At 31.9% G+C, this 24,032-nt stretch overlaps 2 protein-coding genes across 2 annotated transcripts; one reads left to right on the forward strand and one right to left on the reverse strand.

Annotated features, from left to right (window-relative positions):
- Positions 1 to 895: 895 nt before the first annotated feature.
- Positions 896 to 6,928, reverse strand: LOC134722689 (monocarboxylate transporter 12-like). The gene is made up of 5 exons (XM_063586310.1): positions 6,883 to 6,928; positions 4,867 to 5,010; positions 4,406 to 4,549; positions 2,958 to 3,764; positions 896 to 1,089 (listed from the first exon to the last, which is right to left on the reverse strand). The coding sequence occupies exons 1-5, from the start codon at positions 6,926 to 6,928 to the stop codon at positions 896 to 898; spliced, it is 1,335 nt and encodes a 444-aa protein (XP_063442380.1).
- Positions 6,929 to 13,395: 6,467 nt separating this feature from the next.
- Positions 13,396 to 23,135, forward strand: LOC134723398 (C3 and PZP-like alpha-2-macroglobulin domain-containing protein 8). Its single transcript, XM_063587014.1, has 3 exons — positions 13,396 to 13,486; positions 20,943 to 21,386; positions 22,710 to 23,135. Exons 1-3 carry the CDS (start codon positions 13,420 to 13,422, stop codon positions 23,054 to 23,056), a joined length of 858 nt encoding a protein of 285 aa, XP_063443084.1. The 5' UTR covers positions 13,396 to 13,419; the 3' UTR covers positions 23,057 to 23,135.
- Positions 23,136 to 24,032: the final 897 nt, after the last annotated feature.

Below are 24,032 nucleotides of genomic sequence, written 5' to 3' on the forward strand. Positions count from 1 at the left end.
TCATTAAGTGATGTTTTTCTTCTCACTTTTAATGGTTACACACAAACACAGCTCTGTTTAACTGCAATGCTTAACTTTGGTCACGACCACTGCAATTTTCTCAAAACTTAATTTTGATCATATTATTAAGTACAACAAAGATTTCAATCATTAAGGTTTTATTTACTAACTCATGAATAATGCTCTGACATTATAACATTCTGTAAAAAAAAGAGCTTCTTAAGGTGGTACCTAACACTTAAGGGAGATAACTCTGTAAAGTCAGCTAAACGTTTTAATTACGTTGTGTTGTAAAGGAAATATTAAGCTTCTCAATGATTAAAATTGATGTTTGCCAAACTGCTATATAACCAGTGTAATTTTTCTGACAAAACGGTTGGTTCAAAATTTTTGAAATTTTTATATTTTTGTTAAAGGGTCAAAGTTAATACATTGTCAAAATTTTATGAAAATTAAACGAGCCAAATTAATTTTAGTGAAAGTGTTGGGTACCACCTTAAAGAAAGAGGCTGGTGGAGTATTATTCCCCGAGGGTTTCACCAGCCCAGTAGTCAGCACTTCTGTCTTGACAAGAATCATTATTGAAATGGTCATAATTATACATTAACTGGTTACTAAACTTTGAATTATTGAAATACAAAGGCTTTTTATTATTTAGGAATAGATAACATTAGATGTATTTGGCAAAACTTTAAGAAGTTTTTGTTTCTCAATGCTCTTCAACTTTGTATTTATTTGGACTTATTCACATTGTTTTATTCGAGCGTAACTGATGAGTCTTTTGTAGACGAAACACGCGTCTGGTGCAGTAATAAATTTCAATCCTGGAATCTATGATAAGTTTAATTATACGACTTCTGGCGAGGAGAAAATTATATAAGAGCATTCCATTCGATTATTCTATCATGGGAATGCTCTCTTTTTCGTCATCTGACGAAAGTATTAAATCTCCTGGATTGTGTGATTTCTTATTTTGGTGTTTTGAGTAGTATGAGAAACCAGTATAAGCAAACACAGCAGCCATCACTTGTGAGCCTCCAAGAAAATAAAATGACGCGTCCCATGTTCCTGTCATGTCTTCTAACCAACCTGTAAAAATGGAAAACTATATAGTAGTGTAAATAATTAAAAGGTTATATTCACAACACATTCTATGTCCATGAATAACATAGTTACTCTCAAAATTTGCACATTTCGTTAATGAAATATACCAATTATTATCTGCTTATTAAAAATCCAATATGGAGGATGACACTCCAGCTATCTTTACGTCGTTGGTTGCATTTCCATTGTTTATGAAGTTTTAAATGAATCACAATCATTTTGTGTACGCTTTTGAAAGTATTAAATAATTTGCATCTACTTGATTTGTATTCACCGAAATCGTAGAGATCCGATTATTAAAGTTTGTCTTCAATCCCATTCGAAGGATTCAACACTTTTTGCCACACAAACATTGCAAAAGTCAAATCATTTCACTAAATACCTAATCTGATATCATGTATGCAATAAAAAATAGAGAGAGAAAGGTGATTGCCATTGACACACATACCCACAAGAGTAATCATTAAGTGACAGTAAGCAGAAATGGCCACTATACGGCCTCCAACAATCAGAAACAACCAACCATATCAGTCAAAATGACTGTGTCATGCCAAAATGTTAGTAAATAGTATAGATGTGCAGGATGTAGGATAAAAATCGCAATCTTAGCTAAGTTTCGATTTTTTCGGAATAGCACTTCCTACTGTAATTGCAATGTATGCTTAAAAGGGATATCATCACATGTAATTTAAAACCGTTCTTTATCTCCATTTTATGGTTTAGTTTTAAAAGTCGATAACTTTATAGAAAGGTAATAAGAGCGAGCATCCAATATCAGAATAAGCTTCATCAATTCACGCATTTATGTTCCATTTGTATTAAATATACAATGTTATTTGACTAGCAAGCAATGTATAAATTTGTCATTTTTTCAAGCTAGGATTTATATTACAAAATTTTTTGTATGTTTGTTGATTAAATAAAAAAATATCACCAACTGTTATTCATTTTGTTTTTAAATATTTACCAATGCTACAGAAAAAAAATTAAAATCACAAAAATACTGAACTCCGAAGAAAATTCAAAACGAAAAGCCTAATCAAAAGATAAAACACAGCAAACGAATGGACAACAACTGGCATATTAAATTTCCTGACTTTTTAAAGGCATTTTGGAAAGGCGTTGCAAAACAGGGATTGTATGGAACAAGTTATCACTGTGACATATTCTTTTTAATGAGCAAAATCTACAGTGGCACACGTGCATCATATTCAAGGAAAAAAGTATTAATCCACCAAGTATAACTGTGCAAGTAATTTTCGCTTTTGGCAGCGTTATTTTTTTCAAGATAATTTTATATTTTATCGACTATTGACTTCGGAGTATATATTTTTGACAGGTTACCTAATATGTGGTAGAAAATACTCGTACTCGGTCATGTAAGAGCAAATTAGAGAGATAAACACCAAGCTTACAATCGTCGGGTAATTTTTTTTATGTATTCTGTAGATGGTTTTGCTGTTCAGCTTCAGTTGCTATTACTTGACAGAGTACAGGATGTCATACCACAGAGTAGGCGACTTTTCAAAAAATTACCAGGTGTAGAGTCCATGGTTTAAAAATTGTCTCTCGAACCTCTTGCTCAGTTTATTTAATATGATCTGGTCAAAATATATTGTACCACGATCAACTGTTAGCGTGCTTAGTCCGTTTGGACTTGATAGTTTATTTATCTAGAACATATCACATATAGCATAAACTTCTTGACCATTGGCGCATTGTGAGTCCAATTGTAGGACGAAGAAAAGAATTCAACCAATAATATTTTTTGAAAATTGTCTTATTTATAAATTATGCATTATTGCATCTTAGAAAAAAATACTTAAATTTTAAGCGACATATAGTACACTTACCACACAAAGGGAATCCAAGTAGGCAAAATGTGTCGTTTAATAAAAGTGAAAGTGCAAAAGCAGGTGTCAGAACTTGTAAATTTGTTGCTGATATAATCATTAATGGCATCAACGTAACGACCGATCCAGGGACTAATCCAAAATATATACAATAGAAATAGTTCATCCAAACTGCATCAAAAAACGGGAAAACAATACAAAATATGCCACTAACTATCATACTTCCGGTGAACAGAATTTCCGGCTTGACGTATTTCTTGTCTATTATCAAACCAACAAGAATTCTACCAGTCAGCTCACCAACACCGGAAGTTGTTAATATTTTAACTATGTCTGAATTTTCAACACCTCGTGATCGTAAATGTGGTGGAATAATAACAAAATTCCCAACATATCCAAGAATCGCAAATGAAAAGGCAAATGCATAGAATATAAATGTTCGACTTTTTAATATTGATTTGAAAATTTTAATTGAGTCAAAGAAACAACTCGTTGTTTTACTTAAAATACCGTCTGACGTTGTAAAGTTTTTAGAATTATGCACACTTGTGTTGTTTACTTTTAAAAATAATTCAGGCTGTTTGAATATAACACTGCCAACACAAAGATTAAGACAAAAACCTCCAAGAACAATTAAACCTCCATGTAATCCGTATACATCAAATACAGTTCTGTACAAAACAGGAAGAACTATTGTAGACACGCCACTTGCAGCTCCAACTATACCATTGGCCAAAGCTTTCTTTTTGTAGAAATAATAGTTGACGATTGTCACTGATGGCGAGTAAACAAATCCAAAGCCAATCCCTATAAAATAAACAATTTAAATCTTTACATACCCATGTTCACGTTTGATCCTAATATTTTACTTAGCTATATTTTGTAGGCGCCTACGATACCATGTATTGCGCAAGATATGTTAATTTTGCAAAACCATTGTCAAAATTGATACTGGTTGACTATGATATTTGTACGTTAATACACATATTAAATTATATATGCTGGTTTCCATTTGGATTGTTTAATTTTTTGGGAAGAAGAGCTGGTATGTATAATGTAGTAAATTTGTCCTGTTTGTATCTAAATTTACGATCATTATAAACAACACTAGTATATGCACCGAACTTTTCTTCATCGGCTTTGCTTTATTATCAATATGTTGAAAGATACATGTGAGCCAACATTAATTTACCCTTCCGGACAAACTTATATAACTACAACAGAAATTTTGACATTTTAAAGCTGCAGCTTAAATGTTATTTTCTGTTAGAGTGTAGAAATAAAGAAATAAAAGAAGGGCTTTGGTATGTTGTTACACAATTACCAGTGAAAATAAATAAAGATCAACATATGTTCTATCTATTCTGTCAAGGTCTATTACATTGTATTCATATAATAAGCTATTATTTCTGCAAACTCGTCTTCTGACATCTATTCATTTCATATACCTGCAATTACACCGTAGGTGAGGTATAACATCTGCGGATTTGTTGTCAAACCACTGATGGTAATCCCTAAACCAACAATAATACTACCAGTAAAGGTGACAACACGGAATGAATACGTCGTACTCATAAGTCCGGCCAGTGGACCTGGAACAGAAAAAAAAAGTTATAAAAACGTTTAATCTTTGGAATGGTCTTGAAAATATTATGTTATCTAGACGAAATCCATTCAATGTAATTGAATATAGATCTATGATTTCGTTAGTAGAGTAAGACACTGCCAATTCAAGGTAAAACGATCTAATTAGTTGAAGATGGACTTACAAGGTACTATTAACTTCTTATTTTATCATCTGAATTGATATACATTATATCTAAGAATTTACATGACTTTTTCAACTTTCAACGTATGCGTGTGTATATTTGTGTGTGTTTGTGATTTGAACAATTCTACATTAACTTACTGACAGCTGCCATAATAAATATCTGTAGACTATTTATGAATGCAGTACTTCCTGCTGCGCTGTCATATGTTTCTAGTAGCTCTGAATAAAGCATTCCGAACAGCTTCATTACTCCTACTGATATGAAATAATTAATACTCGATCCTGCAATCAAAACATTAGCTTCTTTAATATGAGAATAAGGAAAAGTGGGAAAAAGTTAATTATCAATGAGTCAATATCAATCAAAATTTAAAGAAATGGCTATAATTTGGATGACTTAATAGTATTCAGATGTTATAAAGTTGATGACGTATGTGCTCGCAAAGTTGTGCTCTTTGCATTGCATCCGTATTCATTTGTGGTGTAACTTAATGTTATTATAAAGCAACAATCTGGGTCACTTTAATTCGACAAACAAAAACCAAACCAATCAATTAAATGTTATCTTCTAAATGTGTATAAGACAATAGTCTGATAGGGATTAGTATTTATATTTTTGTATTTTGTCAAATTGGTTTGAAACGGGGCTTCAAACTTCTTAAATCAGCGGAAATCTGTAAAAAAAAAAACTGCCATAATAGTCTTATACATATGTTATATGGATATCACGCCATCAATGTTTAGATACGATCCGCATGATTGCTTGGACAAAGATAAAGACATTTCAAACATTGATTGCTGTTATTGAAGGTAAGTACACTAGATTCAGTTTAAAACCATTTTCATTATTTAGTCTGTTGCAAAAATTGCTTAAAGCATAATTGAATCCATATATAGTCTTCAATCATTTCAATTAAATATAATACATTTATGCAAAAACAATAGATTAACGCCACAATTTTTACACTTGCTTGAAGCAAACTTACTGTGACCAAATCTGAGGTTTAAAAGCAATATTTATGTTAACAAAATAAATGTTTCGAAACATTGACAGGAATAGAAAAGTAATACAGTTAAAAAGGTAAAAAATGCAATCACTTAATGTTAAAGATAAACACAAAAACAATTAAGGTATTGAAAATGACAAAAGAAGACATTCTTCGTGTTGTGCATTTAAAATTTATTTATTCACAATCAATTACTAATTACTTCTTTAATTGATCAAAAATGTAACAAGCTAGTTTGGAATACTAACACACTTATTCAAGAAAATGTTCCGTTGTTTTCGTCTTATAGTCTATGTGTTCCTCTCAGTTTAAGTGTGTTATACGGATTTATTTTTCTCCGAATCGAATTATGACGTTTGAACAGCGGTATACTACTGTTGCCGTTATCTAACCCGCTACATTGAATATGCTTGTGTCTGTTACAAGAAAGAAGCCCATAGCGTGCTATTTGTAGTTGTTTGCCGTCTGTCATAGCTGTGTATCCCTAAATGTCATTAGCGGTACGAAGACTGTACGTTGACAAGTAGTTTTTTTCTATCATTATTCTCTTGTCTTTCAATTTGTTTTATAAGACAGGAAAAGTGACATTACCTCAAATTTTCTAAATGCAGTAAGACTTTCTGAAGATGTTTTGGATTGATAAATTTGGAATTAAATATTAATTGTGTCTTTTTTGATGTCATTAAAATGATACCTTATCACTGTTTTTGTCCATTTATTTGATGTGTTTGAGCAATTGATTCTTCCATTTGACTAGAGACTTTCCATTTGGAATTTGTCTCGGAGTTCAGTATTTTTGTGATTTTACTTTTACTTAGGAGTTTCTGTTCTATTTTATCTTTGTTAGGTTTAATTGCCACAAATCTTTCGCTGATAAATGATAACAATTATATTAAGATTAAATAACAATATAAATATATATCAGTTAGTACTGCCTACAAGAAACAAGTAAGCGAGTTACAATATATCTGAATAGATTGTCTTTTGTTGGATTGTGTATCATTGATAAGCATACCACATCTCTTTTTATATATATTTCGTACGTATATATCTATAAAGCTACAGTAGTATACCACGCTACACTAGTATACCACTTTTGAATCTGATATACTTTTTTATACAATTATATATACTTATAAAAACGTACCGACCAAAATCATCCATGAATATCCACTATCTTTCTTTTCTGCCATGATTTTCTATTGTGTTAAAACTCCTTTGTTTTACAACTAGTATCCATTTTTACCTTAAGTAATACCTACATACAATTTAAATCAGGTACAATGTATCTACATGTATGAAGATCTTATTGAGAAGTGTGCCACAGAATTCATTACTTATTTAATGCAAGGACTAACAGCGTAAATGGTCCTACATCCACGTGATTCATGACACAACAAATAATGTACCATAAATTAAGTACATCAGATATCATTAACCGTCTATTGAATACGTTATCAAATACGCTAATTTAAGAAAGTATGTATTCATTTTGAATACGTTCAGAAACATTATAAATAATGAAAGTAATGTAGACTGTATGAATTTATACTAATCATTTTGGTATTGTTTAACGTTCATAATTGAAGTAACTATCAGTTATTATTTGGCTTTCGTCCTAAGGTCCATTTTGGTCAATTAAGCTCGCCAGGGAAATATCATTATTATAGACAAACTAATAAATTCAGTGTAGAGAGTTGAATATAAACAAACCTTGATAAACTTGTTAACCCATGCTTAAAGTGTTGAAATCGGATTCATTATACTGAACTTCATGACAAAACAAAAGCTTAAAAACTAATGACTTTTTTTTACCACAGATGACGAGAGTTAAAATATAATTGAAACAATAATCTCCCCAGAACATCTAATTTACACTTTTTAAAAGTGAACAATTCATAACAGTATTGTATCCTAGTACTACTATTGCCTGATCTTTTTTTAATGACATTGTATTATGATTTAAAAATATATGATTGTAAACTTAGTACAAAGACTTCATAAATATAATTTAGTATACCTTGTTGCATTACCTTGAAGCATTCAAATGACAATTATCAATTTTCTGGTAAATCATTTTTCCTATAAATCGGATGGTTTAAAAAAAATAATCCATGGAATGTCAAATGTCAAAACTTATCAGTTAATTTTAATGCTTCTGCCATTAGATTGTCTCTGCATATTGTTGACGATGACATTAAACCAGAAAAACTTATTGTTCTCTACCGTTCAAAACGCCATTCTATGCACTTATCGATATTGATAACTCTATTTCAAAGACATTTTGAAATCCATCTTGCACTTGGGTACTGAAATTGTAGGCATTTAATCCTTTTCTAAAACGTAAAGGTTGAAGCTTGAATAGATCGTTTCGATTTTCGTTTTAAAATAGATTGCCATAACAGCATTAAGCCAATCCTCCCGGAATTTTAGTTCTTTGACGCTCTATAACTTTGTAATTTCGTTCGTCTTTTAACATTTTGAATTGAGCGTCAGCCATGATTCATTTGTTAACAATAAATCTAGTCCAGCGTACCAATTATAAGCTAGGTATTTTTGATGAGTGTTTTGTTTTAAATATCTTATACGTCTCTTCGTTTGTGACGTCCTTTTTTTTTCTCTCTATCAAATGTGTATTTATGTATTAATGTACTTATAAAAAATGTGGCTTTTAACATGGTTCTTGTTCATCTAAAGGGTCTCTGGTATAAAGCGCAATGATCAAATGTATGTTCGTTCTTTCAAACATGAATATATGCTGAGTACGAAAAGCCCTTTTTGTATTGTATTTTTCAATATTGGTACCCTTTTAGAAAAAAATACCTGATCTTTTCAATTGAGATTTTATTAGCTTACTTATCTGTTCGAACCATTTTAACAAACATCTTAATACAACTCCTTCTGTATTGTTTATTATCACACTATTACACTCACGTTAATCTTAACCTTGGAACATCCAAATGTTAACTTTTTATAGCTGTTATAAGATTTTTGCTAATTGGAATTAAATTTGTTTTTCATGGACCTTTCGAATATTATCAGTTTTCAATTAAATTTTAATGCTCTTATTTGATTATAATGTGGGAATGTACACAACTGATTGTTGATAACAATCTTATACAATTATCTTTATGATCTACTCATTCAAAACCATAATTACATGCACTTAGAAAGATTGTATACTCGAGCAATGAAAGACGTTAATTCCTTATTTAAAATGTCAAAAGTTCACTTTCAGTTGTTTTAATTTTTAATATTGATTTGCAAATGGTAAATTTTTTATAATTTGATTTGCTTTAACTCAATTATTAATGGAAAACTACGTTTTTAGGTTTCTAGATACTTTTCATCTCGCTCAACAGATAATATAAAATGTTAAACACAAAACGTACGATTATAATAATGACAGAAAAGTAACGGAATAAAATACCATATCTAGTACAGGTCGAAGGAAAACGAAACTATGTTATATAGTCTTGAACACTAGTAGTAGTTATTGTTATTAAGACTAGGGTGCTCAACATGCTGATATGACAACATGTCTTTATGTTCTCTGATATCATAAACATCTTAGTAGGCTTAACACGACAAAATGCCCATTCGCTATGAATAATTATTAACAATAAAACTTAACCCTTATCAATAATTCTATTGACAAAAATAAAGGATTTCAAGAACGAATAATTTCGAAAGTTTTAAGCTGTATACTTAATATGATGATACTCAAAAGACGTGTTTGAAATACCGTTAATAGCTCATCAAAATCGCGGCCCGATGCCTGAAAGAAGTAAAGCAGTAAAGTTTCACCAATTCATTTCACATGAATATGTTTTGTTGTTCTTAAAATTTTATAATGTAGCTTAACTCGTTTAAATCAGTAGGAATTTACACCACAAAATTGTATATGCAAAAAGATCCAACTGAGAAAAGTCAATAATGAAATACTGTTTAAACATCGCCATCAGCTGAACCAGTCGGTTGTACTTGTCGAATTACGTTCCAGGGTTTTCGAGAAGAAGAAAAATAACTCCCTGCACATATATCATGTTTTGGTTTCTTGGCTCTCTCCTTTTTTGTGTGATATTTTTCAACTATATTTCAGAGGTAGGCAAGTCTTTTAGTAGGTAAACATATTCTGTGATCTTCAAAATTTTCTTCTAATACTCTTTTTAATTTGCATCTACATTGTTTGATATGTATGATACATTCATATTTGACCCTTTTGCATTGCATCTAATTGGATGTTTTAATTCACTTTTCTTGAAAAGAGCATTGTTTTAATCTAAAGTCAATTATATAATGTGATATTATTTGTTATACAGGTAAGATAATAAAACCAATGTACATAATATAAAAGGAAATATAATATTAATATGTTATTGATAAGAGTGAAAGACACTAGAGAGGCAAACAATGGTATTTAAAACACAATATAAAAAGATCAACACGAACCCCAAACAAAACTTGGGGTAATCGCTGGTAGCCCCCGTCATGTTGCTTATGACAGTATAAACCTGGTATTACGTCTAATTTGGTAGGTCACGTTATGGGAAAAAGGGACGTAATTATAGTTACGACACCAGGAAAATATCTGTAACATAGAGATTAATACATGGCCTTTTCTATATCGGCCCGGGTATTATTCCGAGACCCCGCCCCATATCAGCCCGATACGTAGTCGAGGTGGTGATATGGGTCGAGGGATGATACCTGGACGGATATGGAAAAGGCCACGTATTAATCTCTTAATCATATACTTCCGACAATTGTTTTATGTCTGGCAAATTAACAAATAAAATAACTAAAACAGTCAAAAACTAATTATAGAAAAGTTCAATTATGAATCAGACAAATACACTACAATTGCCCAATACTGACATCACTTCCATATTTATTTATGTTACTTTCCTTTTGAAAGAGTTTTATGATCACTATTACTTCAGGTTTGTTGTACCATAAAATGATCCATAATTGTCAATGGCATTTTATAGCAAGTACTAAACTATCCCCACAAAAGTTCCCGTTAGTTTTGACGTCGTCATGAAAAATATCACAATGGAAGAGAAACAAAGGTTCTGGAAAGATCAGAAGTAACTTGCACGAGAGGCACTGTTATGGGTTTTGTGCACGAGATACCCTGATATGGGTTATCAGCCAAGGTGGGAAATTATGGCTTGTGTACTTTCGCTCATTACACATATACAAAAGCTATATGTCGATGCTAAGTATATGATAATTTCAATTATCATCTGTGAAACGGATATTCAATAACGTTCAATCCAATCGTGATGGATTTTAAAAAACGTAAAAATAGATGATTTCAACTTAACCACTTGGAATTTTTGTTTTAATAGCCTCACTGTAAGCAGCAAACCCTATCTATAACTATATACTCCGTATTCTGGCGTTGCTGGAATGTTGCTTCATAAAAATGACTTAATCGATCTCCCCAACAATGCAAACTAAAAGTGTAAAAATGAATTAACAATATATTTATATATAAATAAACTCACCATATATACCAGGATTGAAATTGTATAATTGTGTCAGACGCGCGTTTCGTCTACAAAAGTCTCACCAGTGAAGCTCGATTTTTTTAAAGGCCAAATAAAGTAGGCAGCTCAAGACCAAGTTTTGCAAAATTCAGCTAAGGTAATCTATTCCTACGGTAGAAAAAGCATAGTTTTAAAAAAAAATCAGTTAATTAATAAGTATGACCAAATCAATGGCAATTCATGTCAACATAGAAGTGCTGACTACTGGCTGGTGAAACCCTCGGGGAAAAAAACCTCCGCAAGCAGTGGCATCGACCCGGTGGTTGAAAATGAACTCGTCGTAGATAACAGGATTGAAATTTAATCAATTGTGTAGTGTATGAACTAATACATTTAAATTATTTAAGCGCACGGTATACAAAAAAATATTAGCATTTGATACGAACTCGTAGGATAATTGAAATGTAGGACCATAAAACCAGACCAAATTTAACATTCGACTACTTTTACCAACGCAACTAATAGCGTACAACTATCATGCTCTTGACTTGTTACATACATTTAAAAAGAACTGCGTGTGCTAAATCTTGTTTGTAGCTAGCTGAACCTCCCACTTTTATAATAGTTGTTTTTAGTTTGCTGTATAATACAGAGCTTGGTATAAGTAAACATGTAACGGCTGTGACTAAGTGATAGTGAAAAAAACCCGTTTTGCATAAATTGTTTTTATCGGTTAGGAATTGAGAAACTTCATTTTTACCATGTGTAATCAAAGTGCTTACTGTAGCTTAAAATTCAAAATAAATAGTAAAAAGTAAAATGCGCTTAGGATGTTTAAACTGTGAGAGCGTACCTGATGATTTATAAGTGATTTAGAACTCCATCGTCATTATGAAACCAGCATCCACTGGCTATATGTTTTAAAACACAATTATATATTTATATAAATATAAAAAAATATTTTTTGTATTGGTTATCATATATGTTTATTTAACCGTTAAACCATATTTATCTAGCGGGTTACCACAATTGGTATTTATATCGTACAAAAAAAACCCTGTAAAAATCATTAATATGTAATGTCCAAATAACTGTAAAACATTGTACACGTATGTTGTAGGTAAGTCATTAGTCAAAGTAAACAGACTATTGGTGTCAATAGGAACTTGTCAGTCAAACAATTGTTATCCGAGATAGCTGTGGCGTAACAAAACAATATTAGTGGCTACAATGACAGACTATCTAAGGAATGACACTGATGAGTTGCAAGATTATCGTGTAACAATTAATGTGGACTAAATTTTAAAATATATGTTTTTTTCTTCAATTTGTTTAATTCCAGAACACAGTCATGTGTAACAATATGGAATTATAATATTTAAAATTTTGACTGAAAATAATGTACGATCGCAATAATTTACATACGTGTATATCCTTTCAAGACGTATCTTTATTTGCCCATAATGAAAATAAAACTGGAAGACTATGATAATTTTTTCTGAGTGTTTGAAAATTTCAAATGCATATATTTCTATCTTTTCGATAATAGCACTATACATGATATTGTTGTCAAAACTGATATACTATTGTTACAAGGAGGAACAGTTGTTTATATAATTAATTGGTATTTTTTCGTATTTTATTGAATAACAGTATGATGTAAATATGTACTTAATCATCATTCTTTAAATAAAAATTAAAATCACAAAATTGTTGAACTCCAAGGATAATTCAAAAATTAAAGTCTCTAATCAAATGGCAATATCAATAGCTCAAACACATCAAACGTATGAATAACAACTGTCATATTCATGACTTGGTACATGCATTGTCTTATGTTAATGTTTATTATTTATTTTATTACAAATGTCTATTTTATTTTGTGGTAAAACTAGTGAGAAAGTAGAAAATAAACCCAAAATAAACTTAAAGCTTTTATTGGACATACTCTTTGTTTTATTTTATGCAGGTTAAAAGAATCGAATTCGATGAATAGGTTTAATCTTTTTTCGAAGTATCTGATTTTAAACGCCTTAACATTCTTATCTATTAGTACGCATACAAATTTTTATATTGATTGGCTGAATAGGTTTTTCCTACAGCGGAGATTACAAATTAGTTCAATATCCATTACTTCAACAGCCTGCTATGATAGTATTATTTTTGATTTGTGCAGGACTAATGCAATCATGTTGGAGAGTCGTACTATTAGAAATGGACTTATATTATTTACATATTTGCAGTATGAAATATTTGGTGAGTGAAAACTATTAAAAATGTCTTGAAATCTTGCTTTAAGTATAGTAAAAAATAAGACAAACAAGTCTTAGCTCCTGTCGTAAATGAATTTTCATTTTAATTAATTCAATTACTAGTGTTGTAAGTAAAGTAAAAAAGTGTCATATTCACATGTATACATTTGCAAGTAAATAAGTTTTCATATTCGATTAATGTACCATTTACAATGCATGTCGGAATTACGTTCATCAGGACCGGAACGCTCCAAAAATATTTTACAAGAACCTTTAAGAAAGTATTTATTCATTCCTGGTAAAAAAAATTACCAACTTGTACGTAAAATTAAATGGACTTTGGCAAGGTGGTGTGATGACTTATAATCATACTTCAATATAGCGAGAAACTCTTGCACCCGGAAGCGTCCTTCATCTGACCCCTTAAAATATGTTTACTAGTTCCGTGATAATGGACGCCATACTAAACACCGAATTATACACAAGAAACTAAAATTAGAAATCATACAAGACTATAAAAGGCAAGAGGCTTCTGACCTATATATTACAATTCTGAATTCAATTTCGTTTTTAATTATTCATTAATCTATCGACATCTCATTAATTTCTATAAAGGGCCCTAAAATTATAAATGTATTACTATTCAAATTGGAAAGCCAACGGTCTAATCTATATTATAAATTGTCAGTTTGTTTTAGATTTACGAGTTTGACTGTCCCTTTGGTGTCTTTCGTCCCTCTTTTATAAATTATGCTTACTTTATTATACTATACATTCAAAAGTAAAATTACCTAAACATTTTGAGGAAAATTCAAAACGGAAAGTCCCTTATTAAACGACAAACTTAAATACTCAAACACATCAAACGAATGGATGCACTAATTTCCAAACAAAATATCGGTAGACATAATAATTGAATAATGGGGTAACTTTCCCTAAAAAATATGAAAGGATCCTACAGACGAAGTAGTTAGAATACATGTCATGAATGACTGTAATCAATTTGTAAAACAAAGGAGTAGGAGCAATAATGCCCTTATTTGGCCCCAAAAATACTGCAAATTTAAAAGTTATCATACATATTCTTAAATAACTGAAAACTTAACTAGGGTATAAGGTACTAAGAAAAACAAAAGAAAGTTGACATCGAAAAAGATATCATGGCAAAAAATCATGACTTAATTTGCATATTATTTTAAATTTCGTGATTTTCTTGTTTTTTTCATCAAATTTTAAGTTCATTTTAGCTTGAAAAGTATGTGCGCACCCAGGAAACAACTTTATATTTGGAGAGATTATGCCAATAGTTATAATAAATCTAAAGTTTAATTATTTTGTTGTTTCTTGGCTGCGCAGGATGTCTCCACAACGGAAATAAAGATAGAAAACTGCATTCATTCTGTATTTATACCCCCGCTTTAAAAAAAGGATTTATATAAGTCAGCTATACCGTGTGATGCGTTTTCAGATTCATCACTCGACAACTTCCTGTTTACCGAACACTTGCATATTTTTACACTATTATTATTATCCACTTGCGGCGGGGTATCATCAGTGAGCAGTAGTTCGCAGTTTCACTTGTTTTTAATCGTTTTTGTGAAAACAGTACATATCATGACGTAATTGTGACGACATCAGATAAAAATCTTTATGTTTTTCATTGATATTTCTTGACCCGATGCATTTTTAAACATTATGTGCCAATTTGAAATGGTTATCAAACATTTTATTTTCTTAGGCCAAAACTAGGCTTTAATGCCCCTACTTAAAGTTTGCTATTGTTGGCATTTGTTTTCTGTATAGACACATGGAAGTAGGATCTTAATACTAAGTATTGAAGACTTGATCTCTTTGATAGGCCGCTAGTCAAAATCTCACAGAAGACAGTCGTTACATGGTGTGCTAGTGACCTCATACAAGATACACGGGTCAGTAAATTCCATATGGGGATTTGAGCTTCGCTATCACCCCATAAGAAATTTACTGACACCATATATCTCGCATATAGGCCAATAACACACCATGTAACTTATTATACAATCTTGATCGTTTTATTTTGTTAATCACATGGTAATTTGATTCTTGTCTTAAATATTTTCAATTTGACTCATGGGTTTGTTATACCGGTTTTAAAGGTAGATATTAAGTCAATGATGTTTTGAATAGTTTTCTAAAAACCTTCTAACCTTTGAATACATAGTCTTTGTAATTATTCAACATTTGCAGTGTGTTGTGTTGAGAAAATTAATGTGTTTAGATATTTATAATAGTTATAAATTGATGTAGCTCGAGAAAAAGACAGAGAATTAATATCTATCTTTTGTTTATGTATATACTTTTTTTTCAAATAGTGTCAATATTATTTGTATTTAATATTATAAATTAAAATGCACAGCACACCGTTGTATTTATGAAACACGCATGTCACTTTATATAAGAAATAAATCCGAGTCTGTTCAAAGCATATTTAATGTTGGCATGCGATTTCAAGAACATATTCAATATGACAACAATAAGAGGAAAATCAAGCATTGTCTAACTTCATTAGCAAGGGCTTTCCAGTATTTTGTTTTACAATCAATTCACTGGCATATTTGTTATATATAATAACCGATATGATTTCTGGAGATAAATGTTCATAGAAATTAATGAGATGTCGATAAATCAATGAATAATTAAAAACGAAATTGAATTCACAATTGTAATATATTTAATCGGTTTACTACATAGACAAAAGAACCACTTATATATAGCAAAGCATGAATACCTGCTACAAAAAGGTCATCAAGTCATAGAGATGAGTTTTTATTGTTACCTTAACATCAGCTGTACGTATGAATGTTTTGTGCAGTTGTGGAAATTTGTTTTGACCTAAAAAAAAAAGGCATGAGTCGTCTTTATATAGAAACAACGTTGTAATTTTGACTATGAAGTCACACTTCATTTTTTTATTAGAAAACAGGGTGATCTTAGAATATTCTGTATTTACATTAACCTTATTTTTTAAAATACTTATAAAAAACAAGGATACTCCTTTTTCTAAAAATAAAGTGGCAGGAAACATTCAAAACTCGTCGGGATTAACTGACAACGCAATAGCAAAAACCACCTAGACAGACAAGTAAACAAAACAATTCATTGAAAACTAAAGACTTAGCAACACAAAAACAACACTTAACATTTTTGGTGAAATCAGATGATGTTGGAGGGTAAACATAGTCTGCAACTTTTAAACTAGCTGTACCCAAAGTGTTTCTAATGGAAGTACACTTTTTGTTGATGACTCTCATTAGTGGAGGTCTCAAAAGAAGACAACAGGACTAGATTGTACATTAGAAAATATATCCTATGCCATCTTCAACACAGATATCGCATCAATGAATTTGATGACTTTGAAGCGTGTTTTTCATTGAATTTAGTATAAGTCGCTGTAGCTCATGTATTGTAACACAAATGTCAATTATCTTAGGAAGAATTATTTCATGTCATACTATAAGCTCATTTTAACAAGGTCATATGCTATTTGTACATATTTTTAAATGAGGGGTTAGAAAGGTAAAAAACGTTTTATTTCCTTATCATGGTAAATGAGCATACAACATATGACACTAAAGAATTGATTTGATTCTAATAAAAAAAAAATAGAACACGTACGGATTGGAGCGCGTCTATAAGGTACTTGCGAGAGGTTGTCATTGAAATGAAGCACAACGTTACAGAAAATCAACGTTTTCAGACCAATAGAAGTACTAACTAACATTTTGGCATGATGTTATCTAATAATAAGCTACACCACTGAAATTTATATTTTAATCGTTGTTCAAAAAATCGCCTAAGTATTTTTTATCATATACACCCTCATTGCCATTCAATGTTAGTTTTTGTTGTAATTGAGATTGTGACACGCTGATGACTGCTGTACCCTACTTTGACTATTTTACCTATTTTATCTGTTTTGTTCACGCATTGTTGTAAATATAATGAAATTTGATGCGACTGTCATACAAATGAAAAGTTTAGCGCTATAAAACCAGGAACTGTACCAAGTCAGTAATGTGTCAGTTGTTGTCCATTCGTTTGATGTGTTTTATCATTTGATTCTGCTATTTGATTAGAGACTCAGTTTTGAATTTTCTGCGGAGTTCAGTATTTTTGTGTTTTTTTGTCATTGCAATTCAAAGGTGATTTTGTCAAGTAGCAAAATTTTAGAAGAGCGACACAAAGGAACATGTGTTTAACCATTTAAGACATGCACGACATACTAACGACATACTAACATGCTATGGATTAGAGTGCAACCTTTGCGGCTTGGTATACGTCGGTGAAACGAAAGGAAGGCTAAACAAACGTATGTGCGGTCATAGATCAGACATTAACCTCAATGCTAACGACATTCTATACCAGCATTTCAATCAGCCCGATCATTCCATCGTTTCTATGACAGTTCGCATCTCGAAAAGATATACCATAGCTCTAACAATCCTAATCGTTCAACGACTCTCCGTAGACAAAAAGAAGACTACTGGATTAGACAATTGGGAACTGCAACACCGTATGGCTTCAATGACAAAATTGATGGTATCATGTATTCTATCTAGTCCTTCGTGTAACTCGGTGAATGTGATGAATATTTTCAACTCGACTCCTCGACGTAGACGCAGTCATGGTCATCGTTAGTATACATCACCTTCTCTGCATGATGTCTCTATTAATGACTTGCTGCCATTCATACAAAAGCCGTTAGGTATTCATCACATTCGCACGAAACTTTATTCATTACCCCTTTCAAAACTTCATTTTCTGTTCAATTTATGTTTGGAATCCACTGTTACAAACCCTCATTTAAACCAATACAAACTTCAAGCTATAATTTCGGATATTGCAAGTCACAGACTTTTCAAGCCAGTTCGCATTGGAAAAGATGAGAAAGAGAAAAGATCTTTTCTAAATCTTTCCTTTGCCAACAAAGGTCTCGATGGCGTCAACCTAGGCAGTATCCTTCATCATAAATTAGTTCAATCAAAAATACCTCCTTATTTCAAAGACCAGTCTGTACCAATAATTTCTTATACCTATACCAAACCTATTGCAACTAAAATTTTCAATTACAAACGCGTTTTGCAGGATCTCGATATTGACGACTTCAAGTCTAAACCTCCTGATTGCACTTGCGCTAGTTCCCAATTCACATAATCCTGCTGGCCACGTTATTACCGGTGACCTTAAAATTGTAAATAACACTTCTCTACGAAATGTGTTATCGAAAGGTCCGAAATATCGTGAGCCTAAATCCATCAATTGGAAATACAACTTTAAAATTTGGATGGATTCAGTGGAGGATTATGCCAGGCAATGGGCGAGAAGGAAGACGTAGACGTAAGGCAGTGAGGTCGTTAATACAAATCAGAATTAAGAAACTGAATGGATCCATCAATGCCCATGCTACGTCAATCTTTAAAGACCCAAATGTTGCTAAACACCTATCCGACCTCCATGATAAATTTGTTGTTGTCCCCGCAGACAAAGCCCCTAATAACATCGTTTTTCTCTGTAAAAGTCATTACATTAATTGCTTGATAAACGAATTAGGTATAGACAAATCACTTGGAAACTCAACATATACCCTCACGACACTTACCAAAGAGGAAATCCTTGATAATAATAGGTCTGTTATTTGTTCCTTTGGTATTTCAACCAAAGAAGAAGAACTAGATCTTCCATCACAGTATTGGATAACTTAACTACATAAGTGTCCTTACAAACAACGGTATATTGCTGGGTCTTCCAAGTGCTCCACGAAACCTCTTTCTAAATTATTAACATCTATTTTATCAGCAATCAAAGACGGGCTTCAAAGTTATTGTGAAACTGCCTATTCTAGAGGTGGCGTGAATCAGATATGGATACTTAAAAATTCCAAAGATCTTTTAGAGTACATACAATCTAACTCTCTTTCATCTTGTAACAGTATTAAAACATTTGACTTTTCTACTCTTTACACAAGTATTCCACATTCTAAACTAAAAGACAAATTGAAAGAGTTGGTATTACTTTGCTTCATTAAAATGAATGGCCAACGTAGATACAAGTATCTTGTCTTAGGGAGGGATAAATCCTACTTTGTAAAGAATCACTCTGATTCAAACAAAAAATTCTCTGAAACCGATATTATCAAGATGCTTGATTTCTTGATTGACAACATATTTGTTACGCTCGGAGGACGTGTTTTTCAACAGACTGTCGGCATCCCAATGGAAACAAACTGTGCCCCTCTACTTGCTGACTTGTTTCTTTATCATTATGAGGCTGGCTTCATACAGGAACGTCTTAGGAAGAAAGATAAGAAGTTAGCAATATCCTTTAACTCTTCTTTCCGCTATATAGATGACGTTCTTTCACTAAACAATTCAAAATTTGGTGACTATGTGGAACGCATCTATCCCATCGAATTGGAGATAACGGATACTACAGATACAGTTAAGTCGGCTTCATATCTTGACTTACATCTAGAAATTGACAATGAGGGTCGGTTGAAAACAAAACTTTTCGGCAAAAGAGATGATTTCAGCTTTCCAATTGTGAACTTTCCCTTTCTAAGTAGCAACATTCCAGCAGCACCTGCATACGGGGTATATATCTCCCAATTGATACGATATTCCCGTGCTTGCATTTCCTATCATGATTTTCTTGATAGAGGGTTACTGCTCACAAGGAAGCTATTAAACCAAGAGTTGAAATCATCCCTTCGTAAATTTTACGGACGCCATCACGAGTTGGTTGACCGTTATGGAATAACCGTTTCACAAATGATATCGGATATGTTCCTTACGTCGTAACTATAATCCCCTTCCCTTTCATGAATTTGACCTACCGAATTAGACTATTTACCGGATTTGTAATCACATAAGCAACACGACGGGTGCCACATGTGGAGCAGGATCTGCTTACCCTTCCGGAGCAACTGAAATCACCCCTAGGTTTTGGTGGGGTTCGCATTGTTTATTCTTTAGTTTTCTATGTTGTGTCATGTGTACTACTGTTTTTCTGTTTGTCTTTTTCATTTTTAGCCATGGCGTTGTCAGTTTGTTTTAGATTTATGAGTTTGACTGTCCCTTTGGTATCTTTCGTCCCTCTTGTAAATTCTAAATGTTGGATACTAACGAACATTTGTAACCTGAAATTTATGTTTAGATACATTTTGTAAAGGCAACAGTATACCGCCGTTCGAAAAACATAAATCGATTAAAAAAAAACAAATACAAGACACTTCCGTGGTAAAAGAGAAATGAATAATACCAGAAGGATATTCAAACTCACATGTAGTTTTTTGTTTGTTTTTTGTTTGATTAGCTCATTTTATATGTCATTCCAAGTTCCTCATATCATCTATGTGTCAAATCAAGCAACTTGACTCCTCATAAAATTAATTGTGTAGTCATAAATATTTTGTTCGATTTCAGGTGGAGAAATTTCTTACAGCAGTCCAAACAACCAACGATATATTCTTTTGTCAAGTTTGAACATAACTAACATTAATGGACTTATCAACTTTAAAGTAAAGTCTTGTAATGATGTCCACTTTGCTCTTATTTCTGGACAAACCGAATATGATCCTTTATACGAAATAGTGATCGGTGGATGGGGTAATTCGAAATCAGTTATAAGAACAAGCAAGCAAGGATCTCCTGTCGCTCAATCGTCTGGGTCATATCTAAATTGTAACGAGTTCGTGGAATTCTGGATATCTTGGAATAATATAACTATTACATTAGGGGCCGGCGTAATGACTTTTAATAATACTGGATTTCTAACTTGGTCTCTTCAAAGTGGATTATTATCAATTCTGAACTCTGGTTTCTATACTGCATTTGGATCAACAGGGGAGTGGATATTTTATACACAAGGTATATTGCATATAGTAGATAGCAGTATCTGAAAAATATCACCGATACTAACCTTTCAAAGTATGCTGTTTAGAAATATTAGAAAATGGGGTATGATTGCCAGTGGGACCAATAGACTAATTGACATAGAAGATAGCAACTATATACAGGTCAACTTACGTCCTTTAACAAATATTAATATCCATATCGCATAATAGGATATAAAAGGCCCCAAAGAAAATTGTAAAACATAAGGCCAGAATTATGTATAGAAAAATAAACAAAAAACAAATATATAGCGACAAACCCAAACAAGTGCTGGCTCTTGACTTTGGAAAGGCGCATAACATGGTGGAGTAAAACATATACTCGGGCACCAAACATTCCTTCCTACAATTATGACAAAAAATAAAATAAAATAAAGTCTCTGATGTAAAGTTTGAAATTTTTTAACATCTCCATATTTAATAGTCCAAATAATTATGACGTCTTGAAAGGCTATTATAATTTTTTTCTTTGACGCCTTACATCGACGTCATAACGCCAAACTCATATATTCAGTTGGACTTTTTGAGAAGGAACTTATTGCTTTATTAAAACGTTTAGCTGATTTCTCCTAAAGATGCTTCATTTTAGGTGTATAAAATATATTTTTGAACCAAACTTGGTACATTTTCAATGACCTGAATTTCCGGATAATGGAAAACAATGGGTCCGGAAATTCGGGTTTTACCGAGTTTGGTGTAAACATTATTTTATAATCTCCTTAAAGGAAATCAGACAAACGTTTTAAAAAATGCAGTCGACATGTTCCCGCCTCGGATGGAATTGTTCCTTTTATTATTATTTCTGTAGGAATTAATTGGAAATATTTTGCACAAACAAACACATAAAAGGTAAGAATTTTTATATATGCATTAAGTTTTAGCCTTCAATGGAAATTTGATGGCTAAATTGAGTCTCAAAGTTGAGAGCAAAATATGCTCTCAAAGTCCAACCGAAAATGGCGGCTTCAGCATTATGACGTCGATGTAAGGCGTCAAAGAAAAAAATTATAATAGCCTTTCAAGACGTCATAATTATTTGGACTACATAATTAAGAACATAACCATTCGGCTTTTAACCTAGTGGTGTAAGTATCAACAAAATTATAATTTCCAACGAAAGCGTTGATCTTATTTCCTGACAGAAAGCAGATGTGTATGATTGTCAACGAGACAATTATTCACCAAAGTTCAAATCCAGTGGATTTAAGCAATATATGACGGTTTTTTTTTTTTTTTTTTTTTTTTTTTTTTTTTTTTTTTTTTTTTTATCAAAACCCAATTTGTGAATTTATTTCAGAAACAACCACAGAAGCAATAGAGATTACGACTGCATCGTCATGTATATGTCCATGTATACACAATACAAGTTATATTGACTCGTCAAATCTTACTAAGGAAGAATTACTGATCATTTTACACGACGAATTACAATTGATAAAAAGTACACTTCGAATAGATAAGAAGTTTTCCAAATATTTGAGGAAACTTAATTCGGCACCGGATAATAGAACATCATCAAAATCCATGGGATTAATTGCAGTTTGTATAATATTAATACCAATTATTTTGTCTATTATATCGGATATAATGAAACTGTATGCCTATTTAAAACGAAAGAAATTTAAACTGCTTAAAAGAAGATGACACTAAGATTGTATGTTTGGAGCAATTGATTAACAAACTTTTAATATGAATATTGTGAATGTGTAAGGCTATGCAACGAGAAAACGTAAATTAACTATTTTGTAGATCCCCAACCCTTTTGATATTTTTATTAATGATGTAATGTACATTTTTAGCATTTTTAGGTGAGATTTTATGACCACTATAAATATTAAGTACTTACACCAGCATCTACCTTTTATTGTAAAAAGGGGAGCATCAAATGTCATACGACGAAGAGAAACTGACACTATCATGACATAAAAATGAAAACAGAAAAAAAAAAAAAACAGCTACACGAAATTCGACTACGGTGCAATCTCGGGTGCTCCGGAAATTTTTGCAGATTTTCGGTATTGAGTCTCATTTGGGCATGTCACATTAGAAATTAATATCAAAAGTACTAGGTTTATAATTTAGCACGCCAGACGCGCGTTTCGTCTACATAAAACTCATCAGTGACGATCAAATAGAAGTATTCAAAAAGCAAAACAAGTACAAATTTGAAGAGCATCGAGGATCCCAAATTCCAAAAAGTTGTGCCAAATAACGTTGAAGGATCTCAAAATTTTCATAATAGGGGACCACTGACTGCTAAATAGAGGACTCTCTAGTCTTGCTTCAGTGATTCCCTATATAATCTTCTTAACATGTATTCCACAAAGGGATGGGAAAGACCCCCTTTCCCCTAAATCCGTCTCTAAATGTGGACAGTAGTAGTGCTAAGACAATTGGAACATATCCATAGTCATCCAAATAAAGTCATTCAACAATATGGTCAAATAACGCTTGATGACGTCAATGAAACTCGTGAAAAGACAACTTTTTTTTTTATCAGGATGAAACATTTATTGAAGAGCCTTCTTGTCAGCAGCAATCCTCAATCCAGAAATTTAGGATATTGTGATTCTATCAAATTCAATTAAAACTCAGTCTAAACAAATAGTTCTTCAAAATT

This window comes from Mytilus trossulus, chromosome 6, assembly GCF_036588685.1.
Source record: "Mytilus trossulus isolate FHL-02 chromosome 6, PNRI_Mtr1.1.1.hap1, whole genome shotgun sequence".
NCBI classification, from domain to species: Eukaryota; Metazoa; Mollusca; class Bivalvia; order Mytilida; family Mytilidae; genus Mytilus; species Mytilus trossulus.

Excerpts from the sequence above, each read along its gene's own strand:
- LOC134723398 (XM_063587014.1), top strand. The coding sequence starts at position 13,420 with ATGTTGGAGAGTCGTACTATTAGAAATGGACTTATATTATTTACATAT. Across the intron at positions 13,487-20,942 it reads TTTGCAGTATGAAATATTTG|GTGGAGAAATTTCTTACAGC; the intron begins GTGAGTGAAAAC and ends GTTCGATTTCAG. Across the intron at positions 21,387-22,709 it reads GTGGATATTTTATACACAAG|AAACAACCACAGAAGCAATA; the intron begins GTATATTGCATA and ends AATTTATTTCAG.
- LOC134722689 (XM_063586310.1), bottom strand. The coding sequence starts at position 6,928 with ATGGCAGAAAAGAAAGATAGTGGATATTCATGGATGATTTTGGTCG. Across the intron at positions 5,011-6,882 it reads TTCATGGATGATTTTGGTCG|GATCGAGTATTAATTATTTC; the intron begins GTACGTTTTTAT and ends TTTTGATTGCAG. Across the intron at positions 3,765-4,405 it reads CACCTACGGTGTAATTGCAG|GGATTGGCTTTGGATTTGTT; the intron begins GTATATGAAATG and ends TTTATTTTATAG.